At 41.1% G+C, this 12,109-nt stretch overlaps 1 protein-coding gene across 2 annotated transcripts in view; it reads right to left on the minus strand.

Annotated features, from left to right (window-relative positions):
* mdn1 (midasin AAA ATPase 1) overlaps nt 1-12,109 on the minus strand; it is a 114,611-nt gene that overhangs the window by 62,889 nt on the left and 39,613 nt on the right. For both annotated transcript variants that reach the window (XM_054761757.1, XM_054761756.1), the window contains exons 33-40: nt 11,270-11,384; nt 9,588-9,821; nt 9,293-9,490; nt 8,992-9,200; nt 8,776-8,898; nt 6,633-6,830; nt 5,110-5,217; nt 2,595-2,783 (exon numbers count right to left, since the gene is read on the minus strand). In XM_054761757.1, the coding sequence (XP_054617732.1) occupies nt 2,595-2,783; nt 5,110-5,217; nt 6,633-6,830; nt 8,776-8,898; nt 8,992-9,200; nt 9,293-9,490; nt 9,588-9,821; nt 11,270-11,384 (1,374 nt within the window). The remainder of the gene's footprint in view (nt 1-2,594; nt 2,784-5,109; nt 5,218-6,632; nt 6,831-8,775; nt 8,899-8,991; nt 9,201-9,292; nt 9,491-9,587; nt 9,822-11,269; nt 11,385-12,109) is intronic.

Raw genomic sequence — 12,109 nt, forward strand, 5'->3', positions numbered from 1 at the left:
AACCGGGGTCCTCAATTACAGTACACTTATCCATGATGAACGTGATCATCTAATTTGCATAACTGGCTGTGAAACATCCGCTTGGCGGCCAAGTGGTTATTACCATGTTGGAGACACAGTCAGGAGATCGAGAAGATATGGGTTCGGGTATCTCTGTGTGGAGTTTGCATGTTCTCCTTGTGCATAGGTTTCCTCGCACATTTGAAAAAATATGCATGTCAGGTTAATTGCAGACTCTTGTCCATAGGTATGAATGTGAGTGTGAATGGTTGGTTGTCTATATGTGCCCTGCGATTGGCTGGCGACCAGTCCAGGGTGTACCCTGCCTCACGCCCAAAAGTCAGCTGGGATAGGCTCCAGCCTACCTGCTATCCTTTTGAGGATAAGTGGCATAGAAGATGGATGGATGGCCCATGAACTATGTGCATGTCATTTTTTAAAAAGCTTTAAAAAAGTTATATATACACATGTACAGTAATCCTTTGTTACAGTTGCCTTGAGGCAGTCAATTGATTCCAGACCCAAACCTGATAAGTGAATGAAGTAGGATTGCTTATTTACAAATTGAATATTTTCATAGTTAGAGCCCTCTAGACATAAAATAACACCCCTATAGTCACCTTTACACTCCTATTATGCTATATAGTAGACATAATCAAGAGAAAATAAGAAAAAAAAGACAATGTAGACTCACACATGTTATGATTGGGAGAGTTCCTTGTCATTTTTTTTTTTTTTTATATACTTCCTGTTCTGTACAGTACTTGATTTGACAGAGAGTCACGTCAGGGGTTCAGAATTGAGTTTTAGCTTGACATAGGTTACGGCTGCAACAGTAGCCTATGGTAGGGATTATTGTGCCTGCTGTGAGATCATTCAAACCTGCAATAAAAGCCTGTTGTTCCAGCTATCAAGTCTGGTGCTTGTTTTTATTTTTTATTATTATTTTTATTTATTTTTTTACAAATAATGGGCCATATTCAACCACAAAACATCATGGAATCTATTTTTGAAAAACCACGATAGAGTGAAGCCGCAAAATTTGAAGCCTGAAGTTGAGAGATAGACAAATTTAAACACAATTTTTATTTCTCCAATGTACCCATTTCAAAAACGAGTCATGTTCTGCAAATGGCCCAGCGGCAGCACCTTGGACACCCCTGGTTCATGCATTTCACTGGGAAGGCGAAGTGTTTCCAAATGACAGCAGAGTATCTTCTTAGTGCTACCGCTAGTCATGACTTGTGCTAGTCAAAGGCTGGCATCCTCTACAGGTGTCAACAGACTCATATCAGCTGTACTGCAGCAAACCACTAAAATCCAGTGTTGCACGGGTCCAAATGTAAAAATCCAGAACTGCCCCACCTGTCAGTAATCAGGAAGGATGGGGAGGGGGGATGGACTGCATCAAAGTTGTGATGCTTTGTCTTCCGCAGGTTAAAGAGTGCCTGCCTTGTTATAAAGTAAACACATTCGCTTTCCCACTGCATTGTGGGTGAATGCATATTTTATAGTCCAGTTGCTGTTAAAAAGGTACAATTTTCAGAGTCAATAGTGCCACGTTTGTTTAAATTCGTGTGCTCTTCTTCTACTACTGCTTCATTGTGTACGCCTCACTGTTACCCCCTGCAGGGTGGAATAAGCACTGCACCAATGACCACTTGTCTAGTTAGACTTAATGGTGTCTTTATTTGGGTGATGTTTGCAAATGAAAAGCTTTGGTGGTCTGCCCCTGTAATCGATCATTCGGTGCACTGCTTGCAACAGAGTCTCATTCCTGGCCTGAAACAGCAGCAGCCACTCAAACTATGATGAAGGTGATGAGTATGAGCACCCATGCTGTGGTCATACAGTGGTATACGTAGGCCTGTCACGATAATTGATAAAACGATTAATCGAACAATAGAAAAATACAAGGTCCATATTTTTTCCGGAGTGGATGTGCTGTGGGGCATTCGTCTAGCGTAGCGTCACTGGGAGCACTTCCTGTTTCCCAGTGTGCTTTGCTGTACAGTGTTTGTAAATGTTAAAAAGTACATGCTTACAGCTCACATAGTTGTCGGTTTTTATTCTGCACTATACGTTGGTAGTGTGGTGTCTGTTTTTATCCACCTATTGCGTTGCTGTGTGTAGCTCTTTCGACACCACGAGTAGGATTGGTATGTGCAGTGGTGACCTCACGCCAATCGTGAACATTGAAGTAGTATGACTCACACAGGTACACTACACTACACTACACTACACTACACTACACTACACTACAACCTAGTGGTTCAAATGTGATATGACGCAAGGAACATTTATTGATAACCTTAAAAATGATAACTTTAATGGAAAAAATGGCCTAAAAAAGGCAAAAATTATCAACCACCAAAATTTGTTATCGTGACAGGCCTAGATATACGTTTCCATTCCAATATACCAATATGTCATGTCACAGTTGCGTTAGAGCTGTATAGCAAGTAGCTGTGCAGTCACGTGTGCAAAGGCGGCAAAAGAGTGGGCTTCAAACAACTTTTTGGGGGCACTGATGCTGTGGGAATGAAATAAAATGACTCCATTTCTCTTAGCAGAGGGTTGGTGAAAGAGATTACCTGTGCCTTATCGGCCTCTGTTCTCATCCTCTCTGCATACACCAAAGCCACATGTTGGCCAGGATTGATGGATCCCGGTGATTGGTCTGCTTGTATTAGCTGACACCAGCGGAATATGTCGCGCAGGTTGAACTCCCAGGGGCTTCCTTTCTGACCCCAGCGTCGCTCCACACTCACCTCCTGGACAAGCTGCAACAAGATCATATAGAAAATATCAACCGTTTCAATGTTTCAAAAAGGTTTGAAATAAACATTTAAAACTACCATGCTGTGTTGATGCAAAGCTCTTCGGAGGCTTTGAATAGTGGTAAAGTAGAAGGGAGAATGGTCAATAGTGAGTCAAACGGATTTGGAGATGGTGGATTTGTGCCAAAAAGTACAATTTGATGTTGTATTACTGTTATGTGTGAGATAGTTGTCAGGAAAAAAAAAAGATTCCCTGCATCACATCACGGAGGGATGGATGGGAGGGAAGGAATGAAGTATGCTGGAGTCATGGAGCATTGCAGTCCAGCTGGGTGTAAATTTCTATAGCGATGGAAATAACTCTCACTGTTCCAGTTCCAGTTGTGGCTACAAGTTTACATACACTGATAAATGACATGAGTGTCATTTTCATTTTGAATGATTTATTTGAAACGTTCTTGTTCCAGGGTGGAAATATTATACAACGCACAAAAAACAAGAATAGGGTGCACAGGTTTGACTTCATTTGGAATTTTCCCTCATTTACACAAGGTAAAACTTACATACAGGTTCAAATATATATACATATAGCCTCATTAATATTTGGTTGAATGTCCTTAGTTTCACCTCGACCTGACGCTTTTTGTAGCCATTAACAATACAGCAATCCCTCGTTTATCGCGATTAACTAGTTCCAGACCTGGCTGTTATCAGTGAATTTCCATGAAGTACGATTTCTGATTTATAAATGGAAGATTTTCGTAGTTAGACAATAGAAAACCTGTTCACGACCCTCTAAATATAGGTTTTAACATTATCAGAAACCTCTAGACATGAAATAACACCCCAAAGTCACCTTTACACTCCTATTACCCAAAATAGTAGACATAATAAGCAAAAATAAAACTTGTCGACTTTTAAGACATACATAAGACTTGCGCTCATGTGTGTTGCTATGAATGTGTTCCAGTGTCGTGGACAAGAAGTGACATCGGGGGTTCAGAGTTAAGTTTTAGCTTGGCGTGGGTTACGGCCGCAACAGTAGCCCGTGTTAGGCGTTATTGTGGCTGCTGTGAGATCATTCAAACCTGCAGTAAAAGCCTGTTGTTGTGGCTATCAAGTCCAGTGCTTGTGTCTCACCCAACATTACAGTAACATTACTGACACCTAGTGACCAGTGTAGAATACTACATATCATCACAACAAGGAACGCCCTGATCAGGGTTTTATGCTGCCGATTCCGATACTGATCATCAATGAGTGAGATCGGCCGATACCGATGACATGGATTAACTGTACATTTTTCAATTTATCTATGATGAGCGCTATTGGCCAGGGCTGCCATTAGACAATTCCAAGGGCTCCTGGCCAATTGGTAATATTCGTTAAACAAAACACACAAATAGTGTTTGGAGGACAAGACATAATTAGTGTAATGACACCGATAACTTCCATCGGGTATGTACTAACCTCAAAAGTTAGTACGTACCCGATAGATGTACTATCCACTTCCCCGTGGGAGACAAACAAGCTCCAAACTAACATTGACTAAAGTCACATTTCGAGTCCGTAGACGAAAAGATAGGCAGATAATTCTAGCTAGCTAGCTACGGCCGTTGAAAGCAAGGCAAAGCGTGTAAAGAAAGATGCAAGAGAGGTCGAACACCAAAAGATTTGACAAGGGAATGATTAAACGCGCTGGCATGGATTGGCGTAACCTCAGTCAAGCTGTCAAACTGAAACCATTGAGGTTTTGCAGGCTAGTGTTGATTTGGGACAAAGTGCGTTCATTGTCAGCTCAATACGAGTGTTGGCAGCCCTACGTGACACAGCACACATGCACATTCATGTCATGGTTGTGTTGTCGTGACATGAAGTTATGTCACCGCCGCATGGAAATCGGCCAATACTAATCAGTGGCAGATCCATCAGAGCATCCCTAATCACGTCTTTGAATGCTATCTAATGATATTTTACTTAGTTTAGCCATTTTTATGCATGAAAATGCATCATTTCGTCCAAAAATATGTCAAATTTCCTTAAATATACATATTTTATGAGTAAAAATAGGACGTATTCAGCCACAAAACAGCATGATTTATTAATTATATTTTGGAAAATCTGTGATGAGTGAAGCAGCGAAATTCGAAGGACGAACGGGGGAGGGATTCATGTATTTCCGACAAGGTACAAATGTGACTCTAAAAACAAACCAGTCACACTCATTCACATCTTGGGGTAATTTCGACTTTCCAATTTGTTTGACATTCACGATTCTAAACACAGCAAAGCCTGTGGTAATGCTAAAGTGGTCACATTAAAAACTTACCCTGTCACTGAACTCCACCATTCTAGAAAGGATTTCTTGATCAATGCTGGGAAACATTGAATTTCCTATGAACTCCATGTCTTTGTTGGTGAGCTGGTCCACAAACACCTGGAAAGAAAGCATTTTGAAGGTTTGACAGTCATCAGCAAACACACACAAAATGATAAAAACATAAGAAATGAACAAGACGACAAGGATCGTCTTCACGCTAAATATGCAACAACATGTCTCAGACACTAGAATTGATCATTGAGATGAAAACATACAGGTTCATTATGTGTGGCCCGTAGTTAATTTTTTTATTGGCCTGTGGCAATTTCTGCTAATAAAAGTACACAAGAACACTGTAAAAAAAAAAAGAAAAATACAAAAAAAGAGCAAAAGGTTATAATGTAATGAAAAAACGTTGGAAAATTTATATGAACAATACAGCGGAAAATTGGTTAGCGTCATTAATTTGTTCCATATCTGGTCCAGGTCTGATCCAAACTGAAATGTATGTTAACCGAATCTAATTTTCCCATATGATATAATGAAAATCCAAGTAATCCATTCCAGAATGCCAAAAATGTTAACAAAAACACATTTTTATAGTTTTCCAATTATAGTTTACATGCATAATAGAATTCTAAATGCATATAAATGATGAATGAAAGGGATGAATGAACATTTAATCTTACATTTACCTTAATTGAAAACATGACTGCTGCCGAAGACATAATGTGCTAGCGAGATCAACCACCACCACCTTCAGGTTTTGACATGAGTTGTTTCATGAATTCAGTAGTTTCTCACCTCAATACTGTAACCCAACATAGAGCCTAAGAAAGCTGCAAGTGGTATATTTTGAAAAAGAAGGTGAGAAACACTACTGAATTCAAGAAATAACTCATAGCAAAACAGGAAGGTGGTGTCTGTGTTGATCTCGTTGCCACATCGTGTTTTTGGGAACAGTCACATGAAGGTGAAGGTAAAAATATGCTTAAATGTTCATTTATCCCTTTCATTTATCATTTATATGCATTTAGAATTATTTTACACATGTAAAACTATAATTGTCTTTTGTGTTAACATTTTTGAACATCATAGAGGGGCGACGGAGCTGACTTCCGCATCCTGCTTCCATGTATTAGCAAGCTAATAGGATGCTAACAAAGACGTTTTGCGATGAAAATACATTAAGAACACAGTTGGACTCACACAGTGCATTGATAACACGACACGATTGTCCGCTAACCGGAAAATGGATGGCAAACTGAGGCAAAATTTTGGTATAAATTTTCAATGTGAAACGAAACACCCGCTAACTGGGGTGTATTTTAACAGGGGTTGCACTGAATCAATTTGCTGCTCACAATAGGTTGCATCAACTCCAAATATTTTGAAATGAAAACACATTTTTGGAAACTGCACATTAGAATAAAACAAAGCATCAAGCATGTGTGGTTCAATCTGTTCCATTACACGGGATGCCTGCAGCATATTAGGCATATAAGCAATGATTCACATGTATTTGTTGTTACCTGTGTGAATCTGTTCAGGAAAGATTTGGGAAGGCCTTTCCGGCCACCGCCCTGAGTGTAAGGATTCTGACAGCCGAAAATTTTTGTCTTCTTGTGCTGAACTTGGAAGGCGACGCCCAGCTCGGGAATGAAGACTTCTGCTCTGTGGTCAAAGCACGCGTTCAGTCCTTCCAACACCGGCTGGGATGCCAGGTTCAGCTGTCAGCACAAAGCAAAATAGAAAGTTACACTGAGGAAAAACTCCTTCTCAGTAACGGACAGCAATGAATCCAACGTATCTCATCGGATGCATTTTAGCAGAGATGTTCACAAAGTCTAACAAGTCATTCAACTCAAGTCTCAAGTCTTTGGTTTCAAGACCAAGATGCACCTGTAATGAGCACACTGTGCAGTGTGCCAAAGAAAAAGAAAGCCATCACCATGGAAGTGAAAATGAACATCATAAAAAGCCAAAAGAGAGGAGACATCTCCACCAATGTTGGCCGCCATCATTAAGGATAAAGATGATTGAATGCTAATGAATGCTAGAGGGGTCATGGGTTCCATGGTTATCCTTCCAGACGAGACTGGGAAAATATTTTAAGCAGGTAAAAAAGGCCTGCAAGACAACCACAGGGATAAAAGTAAGGATGTTTTCAAGACTCTTTCATTTCATTCTTGCAATTGCATCTTTTTATGACTACTTTAGATGTACGTCGTGTGTTGTGTGGACAGCTTGAGTGACTAAGGTATTAATTTAGCTATTATTTAGGAATAAGTTCCCACTAAAACTCCACTTACATCACAGCCTAGGAACAAAACTCCTTCACAACCCGAGGACTACACACAACACAACTATATCCACACACAACCCAAGTATATACTGGACGTGTTGGCAATAAACACGGCAAATGACCTTAAAAAAATACAGTAAGACTTAAAGCTCATCTGTAGAAAGGGAGGAAGATTGGTAATGACGCAGCCAAAGTAAAACAAAGATCACGTATTTTCAGCACAATTCAAGTCCAGTCCAGGTTTCTGTTTGTGGTGTCTTAAGTCCAAGCTGCCCCCATCTCTGCGTTAGAGTACAGTAATCCCTCGCCACTTCGCGCTTCCAATTTTGTGGCTTCACTCTTTCACGATTTTTCAAAAATACATTAACTAATAAATCCTGCTGCTTCATGGCTGAATACAGTCTATTATTAGTCAAAAATCTGTGTATTTAAGCACCTTTTCTGTATTGTGGTGCCTAAATTAAGCATTTTCATGCATAAAAATGGCTAAATGAAGTCAAATACAAATGTAAGGCATTCAGAAGACGTATTCAAAGACGCTGTGATTAGGGGTGACCCAATACAACTTTTGCACTTCCGATAAGATACCGATATTGCAGCCTTGAATGATGTATGATACAACTTTTGTACTCGGCTGCAACATCTTTTTACTGCCACATCGCTGGCATTATTCCTATTCCTACTCCTTACTACTGTAACACGCTAGCAAACACTGTTGTTGGGATCACATGGGTTCTATCCGGTCGCTGATGGATAGATTTGCTGAGGCGGACTGCTTGAGCGCCAATATCAGAGATTTGAGATGATGGCCGATAAAATTTGATATTCTGACATTGGATCGGGACGTCCTTAGTTGTGATGATATGTAGTATTCTACATCGGTCATTAAGTGTTAGTAATGTTACTGTAATTTTGGGTGACACACAAGGACCAGCCTTGATGGCCGGAACAAAAGACTTTCATTGCAGGTCTGAACGATCGCACAACAGGCACGATAATCTCGAACACGGTCTACTATTGAGGCTGTAACCCATGCCAAGCTAAAACTCAACTCTGAACCCCCGATGTCACTTCCTGTCCGCTCCACCGGAACACATTTACAGCAACAAACACAAGCACAAGTCTTATTTTCTCTTATTATGTCTACTATATTGGGTAATAGGCATGTAAAGGTGACTACGGGGGTATTTATTTCATAATAATGTTGAAAATAATATTTAAAAGGTTGTAAACAGGTTTTGTATGCTCTCACTACAAAAATATTCAATTTATGAACCCTACTTCACGGAATTTCACTTATCACAGTCGGGTCTGGAACCAATTACCTGCGATAAAAGAGGGATTACTGTATCTCAAAGTTTGGTTTGTACCTCATCTAGAAGAACCCAGTGGCCTGCCTTCAAAGCAGCCAGAAGTGGGCCGTCCCGCCATGCAAACTGTCCTCCCTTCCCTCCCTCTACGGGGAGATCTGTGCCAAACAAATCAGTGACGTCCTGTCGAGGAATGGTACATCATCAATGAAGCTTTCTTGTATCTGCACATCATTTGAGGGCACAATAGAGGTACGTTTCTGACGTCTTACTTACAGTCTGCTCTGACAGGTTGATTCTGACCAGGTGGTTCCCTGAAGCTTTTGCCAGTGCAGACACCAGACTTGTTTTGCCCACGCCTGGTGATCCTTCCAGCAGAACAGGCCTCTGCAGCTTCAATGCCCGCAAAAGCCTCTGGGCATTCATTGCAGTCGTGCCTGCTGCAATAGTGTAGTCAGACAGGGCATGGCTCTCGGTAAGAGGCCCTGTATGGACACACAAGTATTCGTGAGGGGCTGAACAAAGCACTCATATGTAAGACTGCACTTCTTTATGGGGATTATGCTCCAAACTATACCTAAGGCGATGTAGAAGGGCTTGATGCCAAAGAAGTCTTCACCCCACTGAGGTTCTCGCAGAAGGCTGGTGTCGTACATTCTGAGGACATCCAGTGTCTCCTCATCCACTTTATTCATTCCACTCAAACGCTCCTGCAGGAAGCCCAAGCACATCCTGCGTGCCGTTATGGCGTCGTGGGAGCAGGACACAGTGGTTCCTTGAAGAAATACACAATAGAGAATGCAGGACTTTCACTTATTTCTGGCATTTGCAATTAGGAAGAAGTCCCAGCAGGAGTGAAATAGTGTGCTCACCTGAACCAATGCCATCGATGTAAACCAGACATGCAGCGTGGATGAGAGCTTTAACAGCGTCAAACTCCGCACGTTCTTCAACTTTCAGGGCTCCGTCTTGGTCCCGCTCGCACATAGCATTCATGAAGTTCACCCATGAAAGAATATCTCTGACGCTGAGGATGCAGCGTCGGCCAAAATCCTGACAGGTCAACCACTCGATGAAATCCAGAATGAGGTCGGCAATATCGCCACCTGCGTGTGAGAGAAAAAACAATAGAACTTGCGTCGAGATCTTTCTAGCCTGGGTTTTGAACTGCCAGTGACATGCGGTCAGGGGAGGCAGGTGAGCAGAGCCTCCCTTGTCATGGTGAAAAATAAATAAAAAAAACAATAACAAAATAAAATAAATATGAATATGTGTTCATAGAACTGTATTATATGTACTTTTCTGTATGATTCCAATCATTTGTAATTTTTTTCGGCAGTAAAAATAGCTTAATTTGCACATTTCCTGATCATATCCAGGGCAGAAACCCAAAGTGAGGTCAGCATGAGCATGGCTTCTCGGCCTAGTGCGCAAGCCCCGCCTAGTGTCTGAGTGCCTGCCAGTTTCTGCTTGTCAGAATGTGGCCAGCAATATAACATTGCGGAAATATTTCATATACACCGTGACTTTACACAGCCCTCGTGATGTCTTTAATGCACGGTAAGTGTGACATCATTACTCTTGCCAATCAAACAATAAAAGACACAGAAATGTCACACGGGAGACACTTGCAGCACCACTGCATCCTGAAAGGGTCAAGCGTGCGTGAGCTGGAAGATGCTTCTCACTAAGACAGCGTTTTATTGAAAGACCCAAACAGCAGTGCCAGCTAGAGCTAGACTTACAAACAAGTCAAATGCAACATGTTTTTAAGCTCTGCTGAATGAATAAATGAATTTGACTGCCGAGATGAAGGACTATATATCCAAGCTCACCAGGAGGTGATCTGACTTTTACAACTAAGTGAATAAGGTAAAGTGAACTTCCAAAGAAATGTAATATTTTTGTAGTTAAAGCATAGAAAACCTGTTTCCAACCTTCTAAATACACTTTTTAACATTATTAGAGCCCTCTAGACATGAAATAACATCCTTATAGTCACCTTCACACACTTACTACCCAATATAGTAGACATAACAGAAAATAAGACATATAAGACTCGTGCTCATGTGTGTTGCTATAAATGTGTTCCAGTGCTGGTGGAGCTGAGCGGGGGAGGGCAGGGAATGACGTCAGGGGTTGAGTCAGAGTTGAGTTTTAGCTTGGTGTGGGTGTGCAACTGAGCACTCTGCCACACACAGACGGGAGACAGGAGCAGAGAGACAGCAGTGCTTCTGATACATTTTCCTCTTGAGCCCAAATATATATATATTTTTTTATATATACCCATATAAAAGCGCCTTAATTACCTAAAAATCTTATATTTGGTTCAATGCGGTATTTTTAACTTCTCAACAACCAACCTATTGACAATGAGAATACTGATGATATTTCAAGATCTGTAAAATCAGACATCCATAACAGTTATTTTTCATGGAACAGCAAATGTAAGGTATACAGCACATACAAGTCAACACACACCTGACCTGCCCAACCCGCTTTTTGAAATAACAGCCTGTATTAGCATGACTCTTGTGTTTCCAAGTTGGCTTACCATCGAGTGACAGACCAGGGCGGAGATTGTGTTGGACGATCTGGCGAAGGTCAGTTCTCCCGTTGCTCTGAGGACACCAGATCTCAGTGAAACGGTTCCTGAGGGCAGGAGAAAGCTGTCCAAGAGTAGAGAGTACACATAAAAGTTGGCGTGAACATGGACAATAAAGACAAAGCTGACATCCATCCACATCAAAGTCGTCACTTTCATACGTGTACATCAAAAAGTGCGCAGGTAGGAGGTATATAAACACTCTCTCCAGCTTATACACACACATTTGACAGTAGTGGTGGTGTTGGTGGGTGTAACCTGTCTGTGGGGGTCAGAATACAAGCTACTTTCCACCCCTTATTTAATGTTTTTTTCCTCTATTCTGACTCTCTGTTACAAAAAACCTAGCATAAAAATCATGTACTGTTCATACTATTTAGAGCTGCAACAATTAATCCATTATCCAATTAAGCAACAACTATTTTGGTATTTGCTTAATTGTTTTTTTTTCCATTTAAATGTTATTTAGGTAATGTTATTTGTTATTTGGCGTTGAAGGAGACGAGGTCCTTGAATTTTTTTGTTTTTTAAACCCTTTTCATGCCATCTGATGGTTATTGCGCTGCAGTCGGCACCAGTGAGGGCCTTAACGTGGGTGGAAGACCGCCCTGTGTCTTGATGGACAGCCAATCGGATCCTCCGGCTCAGCGCAGGTGTGATTTTTTTGGGTCTACCACTTGACTTTTTTTGTTCCATAATGCTCATGATCTTTCAAAAAACTTAGAATGACTGTCTTACTGCTCCCAACCTCAGCAGCAATGGCACGCTGCGAGAGGCCTTGTTTATGCA

This window comes from Dunckerocampus dactyliophorus, chromosome 19 (assembly GCF_027744805.1).
Source record: "Dunckerocampus dactyliophorus isolate RoL2022-P2 chromosome 19, RoL_Ddac_1.1, whole genome shotgun sequence".
Classification (NCBI taxonomy): Eukaryota; Metazoa; Chordata; class Actinopteri; order Syngnathiformes; family Syngnathidae; genus Dunckerocampus; species Dunckerocampus dactyliophorus.